Source organism: Natator depressus, chromosome 11 (assembly GCF_965152275.1).
Source record: "Natator depressus isolate rNatDep1 chromosome 11, rNatDep2.hap1, whole genome shotgun sequence".
Lineage (NCBI taxonomy): Eukaryota > Metazoa > Chordata > Testudines > Cheloniidae > Natator > Natator depressus.
This window is the reverse complement of record NC_134244.1, coordinates 8,007,128-8,027,247: the sequence shown is the minus strand read 5'-3', so window position 1 is coordinate 8,027,247 and position 20,120 is coordinate 8,007,128. Positions and strand designations below refer to the sequence as shown.

Genomic DNA, 20,120 nt, shown 5'->3' with positions numbered 1-20,120 from the left:
TCTCTTAGTATAAAACATAAATCAGAAACCTGATATTCTATTTTCTCCTTCTGAACTTAGCCCCAAAGCACTGTAAGTTTATTAAGAAGACAGTTGTATTAGAAGTATGGAAGCCATTTCCAAATAATGCATGTATTTTTCAGGTTTCCCAAAAAATGTCTTCCTGTAATACCCTGCTAGCTGCATTTGCTGTTCTTTTACTGAGCTGCACACCCAGTTCAGCGTTAGAGAAGAACAAAGACGTTTGGAAGAAACATCTTCAAGCTGTTGACAACCTGCACATGATAAAGGATATTGATGCAATTCACAACTTGGATGATGTTATCTACAGGAGAAGTAAGAACAGCTTTTGTCTTTCCAGCCATTTAATATATTTTAAGGCCAGAATGGAACATTATGAGCATCTCGTCTGACCTCCTGCAGTAACACACGCCATAGAATTTCACCCAGTAATTCCTACTGTGGCAGGAATTGTTCTTCCCTGTGATGGAAGTGAACAGTATTGATCTCAATAGCAATCAAATACTAACCGAACTAGTGTATATCTTTGAGAAAGACAATTGATCTTGATTTAAAACCTCCATGTGATGATAAATTTACCACTTCCTTTGGTAAGATGCGTCGATAGTTAATTACCCTTGGGGTTGAAAAACTGTCTCTTATTTCCAATTTGAGTTCTTCAATCAATGGATCTTGTTATAATTCAGAATTTCTAGGGGAGCAAGAGGTAAATAAATAGAACTTTCCACATTTGCTTGACAGAATATAAAATAAAAAACCTCTGGGACCACTGGCTTTTATTTTCCTGTGGCAACTTCCAATCATTGCAGGCATATAATGAATGCCTAAACATTAAGAATTTATATTTGCTGCCTCAGATGAACATAATTCTCAACTATTATTAATGAGGAACTATAAAACATACTTCATGTTTTATGCCCAAATTACATGGAGCTTCCAAAACCCATAAATACATCTGTCTATTGGCATCTATAGAGAATTATACAACATACTTTTATAATACAGACAACGAGAGGGGATGGAACACATTTAATTTACGAAGAGCTCTTACAAGGAAAATCTGTCTACAGAATAACTCTTCCCCTGCTCTGTTTTAAAAAAATATTTGTACATGCCCCTACTCTAGCTAGGAAATCAAGAAGGGTTTTAAAAAACGGCATCATTATTTACAGTGCAGCTTGATCTTTATTTTCTATCTCCTTTAAGAAATAGAATCAGGATTTCAATTTACAGTAATTCATTTCTTGTTTAAAAATGAAAACAGCTTCAGAGTAGCATAATGTATAGGGCTTTATCATATACTCATATCCATTAACTCTCTCTATATATATTCACAGTGAAGTAATTTACTAGTTTTCACCTTTGGAAATATGGGTTTGAGTCCGAGATCACCAATTAAAGTCCTGGTGCTTATCTGATGTAATCGGGTTTAGCTCCACTGAGTTTAGTGGCAATCCAGTTTTTCAAATTTCCATCTGTCCAATTGCCTGAGATGGGAGGGATGAATTATTTAATTTATTTATTTTGAGAGGCAAATTTGAGGGCATCAGCAGTGAGTGGGAGGGTCAATCATTGTTTAGGAGAGCCTGCAGAGAGGCTCATCAGGTTCTACGGTCCTATTCTGATTGCCATCATACTGGTATAAATTATGAGTAATCCCATTGAAGTGTATGGAGATGCACTGGTGTAAAAATGGAGGAAGTGAGGTAGACTCCAACCAGTTAGCTGAAGGAGAAAAGAAGACAAAACAACGTGGGTGGCAGAACAAGGAGGGGAACCTTTGTCTGGGGAGCAGGTTGTGGAGGAGAGCTGGCCAAGGAGTCTTTGTGTTGGAGGGAATAATACATAATTGGTCTGGGCTGGTGGGCTCATTGGTCTGGGATGGTAAATGTTATGACAGTTTTGAAAGGTAAGCCTAATCCCTAGTGGGAATTTGTCCTCATAACAAAGACACAACCCAGGTTGGTATAGTTAACTGTAACTGTGCAATGAGTTCAAAGACTAGAATAGGAAGCCATGGAACAGATATCCCAGAAATTATATGCAAGTTCTTAAAACCTATTGCTATTCTGGTACAGTGTGCAGTTGTGTAAGTATTGGAACTTAAATGTTTCCAATGAATAATAATAAAGGGATGAGTGATTATTCCATTTGGTTCTGCATAACTTTTTCTTCTTGATATTTAAATCCTCACTGCTGCAACAGTCTCTTAAAAGAATATTTTGCCAACAGCCAATATAAAATTTCCTTGAACAAGAAGCCTGTGATGTGCTCATCCTAAAGCTTTGTGAAAAGTGAGACAAAAATAGCAATAGAGAAAATGGGCTTTTGCCTCTTTTCAGCAAATAGGAAACTAATGTAGAACTCTCCTCCCCATCTAAAATACCCAAAATGCAAAAGTATAAGTAGCTCATAAACAATTTGATGGAACTAGCAATGTAACCAGCCTGGAAGTCAGGTTCCAGATAATAACTTAGTGATAATGTATTGGGATAAATTCTGTTCCCATTTACTTTATATGCTGGAGAGATTGTGCCAGCTGAAATCCCACCTGTAGCTCTCCCTTGGGTAGCCTGGCTTTATACCAGCCTCTAACACAGGTTTCTGCCTTACTAGCACAACGTGAGTATTTATACTGCCCCACAGCATCCAAGTGCCTTTTGCATTCAAAATGCCCTTGGTATCAATTAACTCTTTTTGCACAATATTCATTAGTCTGGCAGGTGAAGTAATATGTCCTTAGTGAGTATAACACCAGTGGGAAACCCTGAAATCTTCAGCCACTCGAAACTGTCAGCTATTCCCATTGCCTTTGGGCTTCATTATGGTGGCAGCATCTTAATGGCCACGAGGGGCCACTTCCTCCAACCACACACCAGGCACCAAAAAATAGTTAGCAGCACTGGAGACAAGAATTGCAGCATAATAGTATCTTCAACAGACTTGGTTAAAATATACTTTTTTTGTGGGAAATTCTGTAAGATTTTCATTTTCCCCTGCAAATTTCCCTAAATCATTTTTGGTTATCCATCCAAAAAATCTAAATCAAATTCCTCAGCTTTCAAAAATCCAAAACTGAAACATTTTATCAAAAACGGATTAGTTTAACATTGAAAAATTTTAACTTCAACCACTTCCTTTCCTTCCCATCAGAAAATTTTGACCAAAATAAATATTTTTCCAGTTGGTCAAAGAGACATTTTTTATTGCAAAATGATTTAAACCAAAACAACCTTCAACCAACTCCAATCTACTGAAAATAAGCCCTGATATATTATTGCCACCATTCATTAAAAAACAAACATTTAAAATCAAGATGACACCATCTGCTGAGCGAAGTTTAAGAACCTTGTTTGAATGAGATACAGTGGATAGCAAGATGAGTCAGTAGGCAATCAGAGTTGCACAGGCATGAGCAATGCAAAGGAACTAAAAATGAAGAAACAATAACATTCTCACTCGAAAATTATTCCAGCAGATGACAGAAATAAGAAGGAACCAGCAGGTCTGCACTTACTTTATTATGCTGAGTTATCAAAGTGTTTTAGATATTAACAAACTTTGCACTTAAAAAAAATATATTTCATATGCTATGCAATGACAACTGCATGTATTTTACTTAATGGCTTGAGAGGTTGTATAGTTTCACTGTAGCTCCTCCAATTACCTCTGTATCCAGAGGTGTAGTGTGACAGCAATATTCTTCATTGTGAATCACAAAGAGAAGCACAATACCGTATTACTTAGCACTTACTATGGTTGGATCCAAAGCCCAGAGACACTGGGCAAACGCCCATTGACCCCAATGAGCTCTGGATCAGGCCCATTGCACTTTGCATTTTCTATGTACAGTACCAGTATGAATCAATCATTCTGATTATAGCTGATATTTTCTATGGCATCTACAGACATAGGAGGCTGAGCATACGGCACAAGGAACACCATTTGCCTCATCTTACACATATAATGGAAGTTTCCCAATATAACAAAGCCCTGGCTATATAAGAACAGGAGTGATCCTATGTCTGAACCTATCAAAAGTGACCAGAAATTTTAGGTGCCCAACTTCAGGCATAGTAAAGGGGCCTGATTTCTAGAAGGTGGATGCTCAACCCTTTTGGAAATTAGGCCCCTGTAAGGTGTCTCCAGAAGGGCAAACAAATCACTAGTCACTTTTTAAAATTTAGGCCCATGTATGTTTACTTACATGCAGCATGTGTACACTGCACATGCTCTTGCTAACTTAATATCTTGGTATACTCACTATACGTATTTCTTCATCAGTTATTGAATTATGTTTGCCCCTAGAGGCCCCCAAACGAGATGGAGGCCCAGTTGAGCTAAGCACTATGCAAAACACACAGTGAGACAGTCCGTCTCTGCCTTAAAGAGCTTACAGTCTGAGTGGACAAGCCAGACAAAGGGTGCGGGGAAGGCGGGATAAATTATTATTAGGGCTGGTCTAAAACTTTTGATCAGAACTTACCTTTTCTTTCTTTTTTTTTTGACAGAAAATTGAGTTTCAATTAAATGAAATATTTCAGGAAGTGCATCTGCTTTCAGCGGCAAGTTCATTTGGGAGGGGAGGGGTGTCAAAATTTTGATTTGGAAATGTCGCCACGGTGCCTCATGCTCCCATTGTCCTCTAAGGGCCAGGCTCCCTGGCTGGATTACATCCCACTGCTGTGAGTCAGGCAGAAAGTATTGTTTTTATTCACCCGAATTAATTTGCTCCTTCTATGCCAGCCACACATGCTGTCCATTATGATGTGCATCTCACAGCTGCTATTGCTACAGGCAGTGGGCAAATAGCAGCCGCTCAGTTCCCAGTACTACCTTTTCCCAGCTCCAGTAACATGATGGTGCAACTCATCAGACAGCTGCATTACTATTAAAGTTGTCATCCTTGTTAAGCAGATTCTGGAATTCCTCTTAATGGGGAAAGGGGTATTCCTATTAAGATGACTCTATTGTGACACAGGCTGAGACACTTTACTGCAAAAATATTATGGTTCCTTGCGGTAATGTCACATTATTCCTTTCTCACATGGCATCAGTATAGGAGATTTGTGCTCATGGCTGCCATCTCCAAAGCTCAGTTTCCTTTTCCGAGAAGCCAACAGGGGAACTTGATTAGCTTAGCTGCTGCTGTAAGCAGAGCTGTGTAAATTATTTTCCCCCAGCAAAAAGTAAATTAATGGAGAGATGCATTTTTCCAGGCACCCAAACGATTTGCAAATTCAGGCCAAGTTTAGTGAACTGTTTTGGCAAAAAAAAAAATTGATTTAAAAAAAAAGTCACAATGGTTTGTTATGACCATTTCAAAACAAAACCTTTTGACTTTTCTTTTTGAAATGACATTTTGTTTAGAAAATTGGCAAAATTAATAAAAAAAGCAAAATCACCCAAAAATGACACAAAACAACTATAAGTTGTGACACTACGCACCATATTCTTCATAGAGACATTGTTATGATACAAATATGGCATAACTAAGATGTGTTCTATGCAAGATGGGTCATGTGATGTATCATTGGAAAAGTTATGATTTACTGAATGTGATTATTTGTAGGCATGTATCATTTCTGTATCTGAAGTTAGGAATATTGACTATGTAACAATTACAAGTGGGTTTCCGCCTTGGGAATGCCCACCACACAGAACACAATCAGCCTGGATGGGCCATTAGGGAGAACAACAGGACTTTGAAGATGCTAATCTCCCACCTTCCTGAGAAGCTTCCTGGGATGCTTGCTTTGACACTGCAGAGTCATGTGATCATGTCACCTGATACTGGACTCCATCTTGGACTACTAATATTTTTCCACTAATAGAGGGTGGGGATCAAATTGGGAAACAAAGGATTCCCGCCATATGTAAATCCTATTTAAGGCAGGGGAGTGAGTTAATCAGGGGTCATTCTTCACTGAATCCCCCCAGGATGACTGCTGGAAACATCTAAGAAACAAAGACCAAAGAGAGTGGGGGGAGAAGAGCTGAGTCCAGGCTGGAAAAGGTGTCTGGCCTGTGAAAGAAATGCCTAAAACAACATTTAGGGTGAGAAATTACGACTGGTAACCAGCTTCTTTAATGTATTAAGCTTAGTTTGCGTGTTTGTTTTATTTGTTCAGTAACCTGCTTTGATCTGTTTGCTCTCCCTTATAATCACTTAAAATCTATCTTTAGATGTTAATAAACTTGTTTTTTTCCCTCTAAATCAGTTTATGGAATTCATAACTGGGGCACAAAAAGCTGTGCAGATCTTCCTCCACACTGAGGGAGGGAGTGAATTTCATGAGCTTACACTGTACAGTTTTGGGTTTACTCTCCAGAGCGGGGAGTGCACTTCAGTGCTGGGCAATTCTCTAGCTGAATCTTCCTATGCAAAGCTGATTTCAGTGTCTGTGTCTTTCTGCAGCTGGGTGTGTCCCTACCTGTGTTTGTGCTGGAGGAGGCTTGAGGGCCTGCCTCAGCAGGGCAGCGTAAGGGAGCCCCGACTGGTGGAACCGGTGGGCTCAGTGGTATCCCACTACATCAGATGGCACTCTGGAGTGGGGTAACCTGTCACATATTTTTTTTTCATTTATAAGAAAAACTGAAGAAAACCAAACCAGTTTGTTTGAAAAATGAATCAACATTTTTCAGACCAAACCAAAAAACAAAAACCATTATTCACTCAGCTTTAGTTAACACTGAACCTAATTTTTCTCTTTAAACAGAGTAACCCCAATTCATTTAGTATTCACACAGAATAGCTACCTAGGAATGAACTTGAATTCCATCACTTCTCCATCATGCTCATTGCCCTAGAATGACTCACCTTAATCTTACTTAATTCTCCAGAAGAAAGGCTATCCAGCCTTGAGACTAACTGGTTTTCGATCATCTCTCAAGCTTATTAGTGATCCAAGATAGTATCTTAAAGTGACTGTTGAACATTTTTAAACCTCTCCTTTTATACTAAGTGGTGGCAAAATTTAATAACCTATTTTCTGATTTTATTGTCCATTTCCTTTAATGCTATTTAGACTTCAACCTTAATGATATTTTTATTCAGGCCTGAAAATGACTGTGCATTTGTATGAGTGGCCTCTTCTTTCATTAGAGTTGTTCTGTAGATTCTTGTATCTTAGGTTTTGTTTCTTTTTAAAATTTGCCTTCCTATCTTCATCTTTCCCAACCATCCATTTAAATTAAATCCCTGGTTATTTTCTGTGCTAACATTGTACAAGAGTCCGGGAACTCATTTCCTTACTCCGGCATTATAAATATTTACAGAAAAACAGCTTCTTTATTTTTTAATCCAATTCCCCATAAGCCATAACATTATAACTCCAGATCTAGTGCAGATTTCATTATAATGCTCATTACAAACTCTGATTTTCTGAAGTCCCCAAATGTCAGTGTCTGAAGATGCTTCTATTTTTATCATCCAGCTCCCATTGGTATGGAAGGTCAGGACTCATATAGCCATTTCCACACTCAAGACTGGGAATCTTGCCTTAGTCACACACACTAGTTGGACCAGTTCTGTAATCTCTCTGTGGAACTTCTGTTGACTTTAATGGGAATTACACATACACACGTGCTCCTACATTCAAGATAGATAGCTATTCCCTGCAGAAACAGCCATGCTAACAGAGACCATTCCAAGATCCAAGCCTCTCCAAAGCTCAGGGGAATTTAAATTAGCAGTTTTGGTTTGTTTTATATGGACAGCTCAATAACAAGAATGGTGCTCAGATGCCATGGGGATGGGTGTCAGCGTAAGAACTGAGGTAGAGATATATAGATAGAGGAGTGCAAATGCTGCTACTTCTGTAAGAAGCTGTGTCAAGGTTCCTTCCCCACTCTGAACTCTAGGGTACAGATGTGGGGACCCGCATGAAAGAACCCCTAAACTTATTTCTACCAGCTTAGGTTAAAACTTCCCCAAGGCACAAAGTCTTTGCCCTTGGATTAGGTAAAACGCTGCCACCACCAAGTGTTTTAGACAAAGAATAGGGAAAGGACCACTTGGAGTTCCTATTTTCCCCCAAATATCCCCCCTCCCCCCAAGCTCTTACACCCCCTTTCCTGGGGAGGCTTGAGAATAAACAAGATGAGCACAAACCCCTTGGATTTTTAAGACCCAAAAAACCCAATCAGATTCTTAAAAATCAGAACTTTATTAGAAGAACAAAAAAAGATAAGAGAACAACTCTGTAAGATCAGAACGGAAGAATCTTATAGGCAGTCAGATTCAAAACATAGAGAATCCCTCTAGGCAAAACCTCAAGTTACAAAAAGATACAAAAACAGGAATACACATTTCCTCCAGCACAGCGAATTTACAAGCCAAAAAACAAAGAAAACCTAACGCATTTTCTAGCTAGATTACTTACTAACTCTACAGGAATTGGAGAGCTTGCATCTTTGATCTGTTCCCGGCAAAGGTATCACACACACAGACAAAAACCTTTCCCCCCCCCTTCCAGATTTGGAAGTATCTTGTCCCCCCACTGGTCATTTTGGGTCAGGTGCCAGCGAGGTTACCTTAGCGTCTTAACCCTTTACAGGTGAAAGGATTTTGCCTCTGGCCAGGAGGGATTTTATAGCACTGTATACAGAAAGGGTTACCCTTCCCTTTATATTTATGATAAGCTGCTCCTTGGAAAGCCAGATCATGTACTTTTAAAAAAAGAATTACACTTACTGACGTCTACATTCCAAAGCAGGTTACCTGAACAGCTGATGAGAGAACAATGAAGCATTTACAGGCCCTTGAAGTTTCTAAAGAGACCCGATGCATTGCAGTTACAGAGTAAGCAGCTGGAAAATTCATTACTACCACGGGGGCTTTATAATATGCTTTAATGTTACATAGGAGAACGGCCTGCAGGCACTTAAGACAAGGCTGTGCTAAGCCATGGTAGCAGGCAAGCCACTTTCTTTAATTTTTTTAAATTGCCATATTAGCTGACTTGCAGTTCTTCTGAAGGCGGGTCTCCATTCCCCTAGTGCACTCAGGATTTAGTATGGAGAAATTGTGTAACAGCAAACAAAACAAAACAAAAGTGGTCAAATTCATTCCCAGTGTAAATCTTGATGAGTTTTGTGGATTCTGGTGGAGTTACACCAGGGAAGAATCTGACATAATGGGCTAAATTCTGAGTTATATTCCAGTTCTAGGGCTCCACACTTCACAAGCAATGTACTTCAGTCTTGACCTTTAATACTCCTGTTTATGTTAGCTTTAAGCTTATTCTGAGAAGAGACAAAGCAATTTAGCTTTGAGTTTTAGAATCAGCCAATCATCTACAACTTCTTTTATGCCTCAGCTTTCCCAAGGGACTATGATGAACTTTTCCATTCACACCACAGTGAGAGTGGCCTTTACATCACACAGCCTGAAGGAAGCCGCATGCCTGTGGTCCAGTGATAGATAGATGGCTGTACTGGGTGGACAGTAATCCAGAGAAACAGCCACAACACTGAGCTCACATGGTCAGAAGCCTGGACAACCTACAAATATGGCTTTGGTGACCTAGAGGGAGATCACGGCTTGGCAATAAGTTTATCAACCTCATCACCACGCAAAAATGGTACAAAAGTCCAGATAAATTTACTTGATGCCCAGGGCAGGCAGAAACATGTAGAATACAACAGCTTCGTCATGAGAGATGAGGAAGATTTTTACCAGCTGAAGTTAGGGATGTATGAGGGTAATGCAGGAGAATCTCTTAGCTCATCCAGAACCAGGAACATGCATGAGAACATGAGATCTTCAGCTAAGGATACTGATAATGACAGGTCAAGTTTGGAAAATTGTGCAGATGTTAGTGGAGGGGGGTGGTGGTCTGACTCCTGTTATGATGTCCAGCTGAACCGCAGGGGTGGCCTTCACTGGCAGACCTCCTGCGACAGCAGAAAATCAAGCATGCTACTGAAGCCCATTCATATGTACGGCAGCAGGGTTTAGAACACACTCCCATCCTGGTACACTGTATTCTGATGAGCTGATGCAATGTTTAACAGAAAAATAAAAATGCAGACTCGTGTTACCTTATGTTCTGTGAGCTACAGGTTTCTCTACTTTTCTTACGGAAAGGGTGTCTGATTTTGATTCTCTTACTAATAAAAATGTCTTTATAGCATGTTAAACCTCTCTGATCGCATTCAACTGTCATCAGTAAGGAGCAAGCAACAGTGCAAATGGTACCAAACCCAATAAAATTATTTTTCATCTAGCACACATGCTGTGCAGTGTCTTTTACCCAAATCAAATATTTCTGTTAAGTCTCTTGATATTAAGTGAAAATTCCAGCAATTTGTCATCAAAATTCCGCCCCCAAAATAAACACACACATAAAATCTTCCTGCTATATAAGTTCCTGATGAAGTATGAATATTCCTTTGGCTTGGACCACAGCCTGCGGTGGCTACGCTTACAGACAATTTAGGAAAGCATGAACTCCATTGCTTGTTGTAGTCATTTGCACTAGAGCAGAGCGGGTGTAAAATGCTACCACGTCAGAATGGTGGCATTTAACACTGACTTTGTGCTGGGAAAAATGACTACATGTGGTCCAGGGCAATGGAGAATCAGGTCCACTCTTTCTCTTAGATTAAAAAGGTTCTCTGAGAGCTGCTGTTTTTAGGTAAGTTTGAATCTGTTTTGAAAGAGCAGCCTGCCTGTCAACAAATGCACTTATCTTTGCTTTTACTCTCCCTTGAACGATATTTGTTTTTCTTTAATAATTACAAAATCAAGCCCTTATATATAGTGCTTTTCATCAGCAGATCTCAAAGCACTTTATGAAGGTCAATATCATCTTCACTCTAGAGAGGGTGAAACTGAGGCGCACACAGAGGTGAAATGACTTGCCCAAGGTCACTCAGCAGGCCAGTGGCAGAGATAGGAACAGAACCCAGGGCTCCAGATTCCCAATCCAGTGCTCTATCCACTAGGGTCACACTTTATAGACAGAAGCTTTAAAGAATACAATCTGTTTTCTAAATACCCTATATTCCTCAAAACCTGTCCCCCCTTCCCTTAGCCTAATCTTTGCCCAAATGCCAGGTTCCCTGCCCAACTTCTCCAGTTTCACCCAATACATACTTACAGCTCTCCCCAGCCTTGCTTTTCCACCAAACATGTAAAGATTCACCCCACCCACTACATTGGCAGTAGCCTTGCTCACTCAACTCTACCTACCAGCCTCCCTCCCATTACACTTCATATGCAAAGCGACATAATGAAAATTTCCATAAAGATTCCAACTTACTTAAAACAAAGAACAAAACAGTAAAAACCCTGTTCATAGCACCTTGCTTCTCCCATGCAATTTAATGGGGAGAGCAAGTTTTTTCCTGTCTTAATTTTTCAACAGGCAGCAAGATGGCAGCTCCCAAGTTCTGAGTGAGTTAAAAAAGGAAGAGTTAATGGGTCTCTTGACTTTTAGCTACAGCCCTGAATTGGGGATAACAACAAGCTGCCCCACACCAGCTGGACCACTCGGGGACACTGTGCCTTATAGCATAAGTGGCAAAAAAATGTAATTCACAAGCAGAATGAGAGCAACTTACACTGTATTGTCTAGGCTATTTTAAATGTCTCGTTGGACGTGATAGAGCTCCCACCATTCCTTTAGGCTGTGCCACATGAGGGGTGGAGAATATGTATAATATACACACACACATTCACCCCTCTTTAAATTAATGCCACAAAAATTCTGTGTGGGGTACTTCACCTTTTGCATTCTTTAGAAATTATTTCAAAACTATAAGAGAGTAAAGCACCAGCATTTCCACATCAGTGTCTGATAAGTAACACTCCCTGAGTGGGCTTTAGTGTTTAAGATGCATGTAGGACAGAGGACTTTTGAAACAGGTCTTTAATTTTTTTAAGAGATATGCATCCAGTGAATGAAAAATTAAACAGTACTTCCAAACTATATGCAAAAAAAAAAAAAAAAAAAAAGCAGAGCATGAATGACGTTTCAGGGGACGGGAGAGGAAGGCAGCACAGTGGCGTTCCAAGAGAATACATAATTTACAAGTTTAAAATCCAATCACTCCCTTCCTATGCCTAGGGCACTCTTAAAATGTTAACGATCAAGTCTCTTCTGGAAGTGTATGGAGCGTGCTTTAATCTGAACCAGTACCTAGGGAAAAGATTACCGCTAGGGGCATACATTTTCTCTCCTTGTTTGCCCAAAAGAGTGCGGAGAGTCCTGTTGCGGGACAGGATTTTGTCGTAGAATTCCACCCCACCTCTGGCGTAGTCTTTGGAAATGGTGGCTGCCTTTCTGTCCGACCTGTAGTCTAGCGCGTGGCTCACGGCATCATAAGCAAGAAAGTAGCCAACAAGTCCGATTGCTGCAATGGTGATGTTATAAATGCCTCGAAATACCCTGGGGCCAGAATACAAGCCCAGAAGCTGCTTTATAGCCACCCCAGACAGACAGGTGCCGGCTAAGCAAGCAGGAGGCACAGCTGCATAAACTGCAGGGCTATTGCTTTGCAAGTACACAATCTCTCTGGCAATGGCAAACTTCTGAGCCTCTGGTGAAAACATCAGGGCTTCCTTCAAAGCTAGCCCTTGTTTACTCTCCCAGTCCACTTCTTTGCCATTTATCACAACGACACGGTTGACAATTCCTTGTCTGTCCTCCGCAGTGCTATTGAAATTGGCAGGGATGCCCACCAGAGAACCTGCAGGCAGCCATGGGATCCCAGCACTCACTGGGTGGAAGCCAAAAGCTGCAAAGGGTTGGTAACAATTCACGGACTTCACGCCAACATCTCCCAGAACATCGTTGAAGAGGCTGCGTAGCTTCTCTGAGAGCTCAGCCGGTTGCCCCTTAGTCCAGCACTGATACCACAGTTTGAACGTCTGCTCAGGAAAGACATGATAGGAAAGGTTAGCCCCAAACAGCCCAGCGCAGGACACTGCCAACAAGCCAGTCCTGTGCTTCTCTACCAACGCAGCTGCCTTCCACAGGAACGGACCTGCCATAGCCAACTTCCAACCTGTTCATAACAACACACAAACAGGGAATTAAAAGATGCACATATGGGTCCCCTTTCATTTTAAGATTATTTTAAACAAGCAGAGCCCGATATCCAGGAAATCACTCCACTCTATTTATACACAAAGATATAAATACAAGAATAAGTAGGGTACAACCGCACTACAACAAGGAAAATGTTAAACCCTTTTGTTATACGGAGACTTAATCTCATGCTCTTGTGCTTCAGAATGCAAACTGGTTGATACAGAGGCCCAGAAGGAATCAATCCCTTTTTCTCCTCCATTAAATCAGTTCATTGTAATAAAGGTAATATATCAGTATTATGGTAATGTCACCACATCCATTTACTAACATATTCTGAATGGAGTACCCTGTTTTACCCAATACTGCATATCTGCCCCTTGCCAGAACAGTTTTCTGTAACTCAGATGACTTCTGTTCCATCAGTCACATAGTTTAGATATTAACAGCAGATGGATCATTGTGATCATCTAGTCTGACCCTCCTGTATAACACAGGCTGTTAAATTTCACCGAATTACCCCCTATCGAGTGCAATAAGTTGTGTTTGGCTTAAGCATATCTTCCAGAAAGGCATCCAGTCTTGGTCTGAAGACATCAAGCATGGGAGAATCCACCTGTTCCCTTGGTCGTCTGTTCCAGTGGTTAATCACCATCACAGGTAAAAATGTGCGCATTATTTCTAATTTGACTTTGTTTGGCTTCAGCTTCCAGCCACTGGTTCTTGTTATGCCTTTCTCCACCAGATTAAAGAGACCTTTAATACCTGGTATTTTCTCCCCATGAAGGTACTTAAATACTGTAATCAAGTCACCTCTCAATCTTCTTTTTGATAAATTGAGCATATTGAGCTCTTTAAAGACTTTCATTGCAAGGCATTTTCTCCAGCCCTGAATCATTTTTGTGGTTCTTCTCTGCGCCCTCTCCAACTTGCAACATCCTTTCAAAAATGTGGACACCAGCACTGTATGCAGTAGTGAGACTGATACTGGACCAGTGCCATATACAGGGGTAAAACTGCCTCCACACTTCTACTCACAGCTCTCCCACTTACACATCAAAGGATTGCATTAGTCCTTTTCCCCCACAGCATCGGACTGAAAGGTCACATTGACTTGCTTGTCCATTATGACCCCTAAATCCTTTTCAGAGTTGCTGCTTTCCAGTACACAACCTCCCATTCTGTAGGCATGGCCTGCATTCCTTGTTCCCAGATTTTTAAATTTATTTTATTTGGCTGTATAAAAAACACATTTTGTTTGAATGTGCCCAGCTTACCAAGTGGTTCAGATGGATCCGTATGACTGCCCTGTTCTCATCATTTTTTACCATTCCTGCACATTTTATCAGCAGTGATTTTATATTTACTTCCAGATCATTGATGAAAATGCTGAATAACTTAGCGCAGGGGTGGGCAACCTTTTTGGCCCAAGGGCCACATAGGGGAATAGAAATTGTATGGCGGGCCATGAATGCTCACAAAATTGGAATTGGGGTGAGGGAGGGGGTTCAGGCTCTGGGGTGGGGCTGGGGATGAGGCATTTGGGGTGCAGGAGGGTGCTCCGGACTAGGATCAAGGGGTTTGGAGAGCAGGAGGAGGATCAGGGCTGGGGCAGAGGTGTGGGGAGAGGCTCAAGGGGTGCAGGCTCCGAGCAGCGCCTGCCACTGCTTCCGGGAGCCTCTTGAGGTACATCCCTTCTCTGGCTCCTACGCAGAGGTGCGGCCAGGCAGCTCTGCACGCTGCCCCATCTGAAAGCAACGCCCTTGCAGCTCCCATTGGAGCAGGTAGGAGCTGGAGAGGGGCAATGCTGCGGCTTCTGGGAGCCACGTGGTGCGGCCCCGACCCAGCGCCAGAGCAGGGCTGAGCCGCCTGGTGTGTCTTGCGGGCTGGCTTAAAACGGCTTGCAGGCTGCACTCGCCCTGTAGGCCGTAGTTTGCCCACCCCTGACTTAGCGCCTAGTACTTATCCTTGAGTAACACAAGAAACACACCTGTTCAATTATGATTCCCCAATGGCGATCATTTTTTCATTTAATGTATAAAAATAGCAAAATACAATATCAATAATCATAATGTTGTGCGGTACTAAGTCAAATACCTCATTAAAGTCTAAGTACATTAATGTACACAGTTGCCTTTATCAACCAAATGCGTAATCTCCTCAAAGAATGAGATCAGGTTTGTTTGACAATGCCTATTTTCCATAAAAGCATATTGACTGGCGTTAATAGTCATAATACACTTCATGTTCTTTAGTGCTTTCCATCAAAGGAAAGACGGTTAAGATTTCGTCAAGACTTGGCGGCAAGGCAGAAATATTTTCAAGCAAAGTTGCAGTTTCGAAATTTGAGTGAAAGACTGAAAATTATTCAGTTTTCAACAATTGAAAACCAATGCATTTTTGCTTTTTTTTAAGCAGAGCCTGAGAATTTTTCAAAAAGTTAAAAAAAACCAGTTTCTTTGAAAATATAATACATTATTGAACAGTTCTGCATCTGAGGAATCGAAAAGTGGTATTTCTAACAATAATTAAATCTAACGACCTAGGAAAGGATTAATATCTTCTCTTTTACAAATGGAGGAAACAAAGACAAAGGAAAGGGGAACTATTTGCCCAAACACCTGTAAAGCGAGAGTAATCACCACCGGGGGGGCGAGGCGCACAGAGTGCCACTGTGAGTAGATTACACTAGTATTGCTGAAAGCTCTCTTGACTCGGAGTCTTTTGCTTTGGTGATAGCATTACTCTCCTTATTCTCCCAGGAAAAAAACCAACCAAACAAGGATTCTTCCAAAAAAATTTAAATGGCCCTTGATCTTTCTGAAATAATTACCTTCTTAAGAAAGAAGCGCAAAAAAGGTAAACTAGTCTTGGCCAGGGTAGGACTTGGAACAGAAATAGTTTCCAAGCAGGAAACTCTTCTCTGAGTCTTTAAAGAGAAAGATGAAGGGATGGAAAAAACTTTTTAACCTGCCAAATCCTTTAGTTCAAGATTTTCTGCTTCTCTGAGATGGTGGCATCAGTTATACCTAGGGCTCCAGCCCTGGAAGTTTTCAGGCACAGCAGAGCCCTTTGCTCATGTGGAAGCCCAGCGACTGTGGCATCAGCCCCCATAGGTACTAGAATCACATCATTTTAGGAGGAGACATGAAGATATAGAGGGGGAAATCTGCATGTAAGTCTCATTGATGGTCAATGGGAATTGGAGGCCTAATTCCCCTCTGTGCCTTTGAAAATCTCCTCCCATAGTGATCAGCAGCAACACTGCGTATTAGATAGAAAAACCTAAAAGTGATCAAATTAATTGGATCTCTTCATTGTCTGCCATTTCTCTTTCCTCTTCCTAGGACTGTCTTTCAGACTGTAAATTTTCTGATGCAAGGACTGTCTCGCTAAATGCCTTGTACAGCAGTGAGAACATAGTAGGTGCTTAACAAATAACAATAATGCCGGTCTTGACACATAAATTAAGGCAGAACTATGGTATTGTATTTACCTGTAGTCTTACAAACTATCCTTATGTTCTGTTAATGATTTGAGATGCTGAGTCTCCTCTGTCCCTCCAAAAGACAGAGTTAAGTTAATCAAAGAAGATTTGGTTAAAGAGCACAATTTTCTGGATCAGGCCCTAATATATTGAAAAAAACCCTCGATATTATAGCGGAGTTGTACATTTCAGGTACATTTCAGTGACATTGCCAATGATAAACCTGAAAAACCTCTTTGCCATTAGTGACCTTTGGCATATTCACAAAGCTAATGTGTCACTGAAAATGTCACTTCATTGAAAGTGAAACAGCCAGCACTTCAAAGGGAGATGATAATGTGTCAAATGCCACTTTGAGCCAGATGGGGAATTGAACCAGTGACCTGAGCTAAAAGTACACACTTTTACAGCTTCAGCCAAAGAGCCAGGCTCTCAAGAGGTGGTCGGTAAAAGATTCATATGCTCGGAGGTACAGAAAACACAATCAGTAGATTACAACAGCACAAAACAACAGGCCTGCAAATAGTTTTCTTAAAAGTAACTATCCAGTTGTGGGGTTGGCTTAGCAGGAACCAAGGTTTCAGAAAAAGGTTAAAAAGTAAAAAAATGTAAAAAACCAAAATAATCATAGAAGAAAAACCAGATAATACCTTGCGCAAAATTTCGAGATTTTGAAGAATTCTAAATAGATAATGCACATTTCAACATTGTCATTCATAGTTTCTCCTATTTTTCCCCTTCAAGTCATAAACCTCAATTTGAAAAATCAGAACTTCCATAGCAGATAAGGCTTCAATCTTACAACTGAACTCTGCCTGCACAATGCTCAGAAGCCATGTGAGATGGCCCTTAAATCCATGCTGAGCTCATTACAGGATTGGAACCTAGCTGCTGTACCACATACACAATGTGGGGAATAAGCAGAATAACCAGGAGAATTTGGAAGAAATAATCATCCTGTTTTTTTCCCACAAAAACCTATAGTAATAAAAACAAGGGACTGTTTCTCAATAGCTTTTTCAACTGCTACCCAAATCTTTAGACCAGACCCTCAGCTGGTGTAAACCAGGTTTGCAACCCAGCTGAAGACATGGTCCTTTAAGTGTATGATAGGTATTTTTATTCATAATCTTATACAACATACTTACGTAGAAGGCAACTGAAAACTGAGACTAAAGGACGGTTTTTATGGCACAAATCCTGGATTTTCTTACTTATTTGATCAGTCCCCACGGAAGTCACACAAGGGTTTACAACACTTGGCCCTAACGTAAGGTGCAATGCTATGTTTCTATCATTGGGCCTCATCCTGCCTGCAGTCCCTAACTCAAGCAAGGAGATCTACTGAAGTCCATGAGGACTAGTAGCAGAGTACTGCAAGATCACAGCCCTTTATTTCTGTTAAAATTACTTCTTGAGAGGGGGAAGGCAGGGCAAAAGATATATTAATGAACTTTTGCCCTTCAATTTTTCATAGCATTAATGATTTTTATACTGCAAATTTGACTCCCAAATTAATGCTGCCCTTGCAGTGCCCAGAGCCAAGTTTCACTGAGTGAATCCAATAAGAGATGTTCTTTTACTTAAAATAAATGTGCCCAATTCTCCACTTCACACCTGGGCAAAGTGGGGATCAAACACTGCCACCATTCTAATTTGGTGAGACTTCCATCCCTTTCCCCAGGTGGAAGTAGCGCTGCCAACCCCAAGTGTTCAACAACCATGAGTCCGTGTCATGTTTTTACAGGACCTGGTTTAAAAGTTATGAAGTTTTAAGAACAACGAGGAGTCCGGTGGCACCTTAAAGATTAACACATTTATTTGGGCATAAGCTTTCGTGGGTAAAAACCCCCACTTCTTCAGATGCATCAGTAGTTTTAAGAAAGTCTTTTCCTTAACCTGCCTTTCCTACCCTAAAGGGTCAATGATTTCAATCTTTTCTCTATAATCTTGACACTTAGAAACAATTTTTTAAACTGGAAAGCAGAAACTCTGATTTAATCACATAGCTCTGGGACCTGAACTTTAAGAAAAAACACCAAATATCATGGTAATGGGCATTCCTGGGAACATGACAACACAAGGTGGAGTCAGCTGGGAATCAGGCCCTTAAAAGTCTCTCTTACTGCCCTTTGAGTAAAACTCCCTCCCATTCAAATTCTTCCAGCAGGCTGTCTTATAAACCCTTGTAACGGATTTCAGTGGAGTTACACTAGCATAAGAAATCGATGTAGCCATTCAGAAACGGGTTTCAATCTTACTCTCACTTAAGTCCCTGAGAGTTTTATTGGTCACTTCAGTGAAAGCAGGATTGGGCCTAAAAGGAGAGGAAGGAGGAGCTTCATAGTTGCTGTGACAAGGGGGGGGGGGACCCCAAGTGATTTCACAAGAATCATGAGAGCTGAAGGTACAGCGCCCAATTCCTCTCTCCCTTACGTGCATGTCACTCAGGAGTAACCTCAAGGCAGCCAAAGGAAATGCCTGTAAAACCAGGGTGAGAAGAAAATCACCCCCCCCCCCCGGCTTAAAACCTTGTACTCACTGGGCACAAAGCAGGCAGCTCCCTCGGCCCCCCCCTTGAACCCTGCAGCCTGCCCACCCAGCCCCCAGGCACAGCAAAGGAGGGCTGTTCTCTCTCTTGCACCAGGGTCACCCAGTCTCTACGCGGAGCCGGCTGCGCCCCATGCCACAGCGGCCCAACTCCGCGCCCCACCTGCCTCTCCCGGCCGCAGCCGCGGCTGGGACCTCACGCCACGCACCGCGGGGCAAGCGCGTGCCGTAAAGCAGAGGGCTGTGGCGAAAACTCAGCATGGCCGCAAAGTAGCTGGGCGAAGTGGCCGGCGGCTGGGGTCGTCATAGCAACGCGGGCAGCGTGTCACCCTCCCCTGTGGCGCGCGCCTGAGGCTGTCTGACCTCGCGGGGGGGGGGGGGGGCACGTGGGCTTTGAGCGTTTAAAAGCTCACACTGAAAAATCAGCTACGCTGGCAAGGGTGGAGCATGTGTTAGAGTCTGCAGCCGGGCGTGCAGTTTACTCTGCGTTACCCACAGAAGCCGGGGCCACAGAGTTTGCATCCGGGGCTGGCTATCAAAGACCCCCAAGCCTGGGAGTGTTTATCTCCGGGGTTTTAGACACACAGCTGTGAAAGTGCTGGCTTGTGTTTACACAGTGGCATCCTCAGGTTAAATTTATGGCTGAGACGGTGTGCTCCCTACCCGCCCTTTCTCTTCAAGCTCATAAAGATCACATTGGTTCTCAACTTTTCCAGACTACTGTGCCCCTTGCAGGAGCCAGATTTGTCTTGCATACCCCAAGTTTCACCTCACTTAGAACCTATTTGCTTACAAAATCAGACATAAAGATACAAGTGTCAAAGACGATTACTGAAAAATCGCGTACGTTCTCATTTTTACCACATAATTACAAAATAAAATCAATATAAATATTGTACTTTCAGATGTCAGCGTATAATATAGAGAGCAGTATAAACATGTCATTGTCCATATGAAATTTTAGTTTGCACTGACTTTGTTAGTGCTTTTTATGTAGCCTCTTTAAAACTAGGCAAATATCTAGA

At 41.6% G+C, this 20,120-nt stretch overlaps 2 protein-coding genes across 4 annotated transcripts in view; one reads left to right on the top strand and one right to left on the bottom strand.

Moving 5' to 3' along the window:
• LOC141995806 (uncharacterized) overlaps nucleotides 1-9,982 on the top strand; it is a 102,105-nt gene extending 92,123 nt beyond the window's left edge. Inside the window, exons 6-7 of the mRNA XM_074967218.1 lie at nucleotides 181-336; nucleotides 9,471-9,982. Coding sequence (XP_074823319.1) covers nucleotides 181-336; nucleotides 9,471-9,982 — 668 coding nt within the window. The remainder of the gene's footprint in view (nucleotides 1-180; nucleotides 337-9,470) is intronic.
• TMEM177 (transmembrane protein 177) lies at nucleotides 8,722-19,324 on the bottom strand. Of its 3 annotated transcripts, none has more exons than XM_074966771.1 (2): nucleotides 19,259-19,324; nucleotides 8,722-13,035 (listed from the first exon to the last, which is right to left on the bottom strand). In XM_074966771.1, exon 2 carries the CDS (start codon nucleotides 13,019-13,021, stop codon nucleotides 12,092-12,094), a length of 930 nt encoding a protein of 309 aa, XP_074822872.1. In that variant the 5' UTR covers nucleotides 13,022-13,035; nucleotides 19,259-19,324; the 3' UTR covers nucleotides 8,722-12,091. The 3 variants fall into 3 exon arrangements, with proteins under 3 accessions (XP_074822872.1, XP_074822873.1, XP_074822874.1); XM_074966772.1 differs by lacking the exon at nucleotides 19,259-19,324 and adding an exon at nucleotides 19,088-19,172; XM_074966773.1 differs by lacking the exon at nucleotides 19,259-19,324 and adding an exon at nucleotides 17,694-17,703.
• Nucleotides 19,325-20,120: the final 796 nt, after the last annotated feature.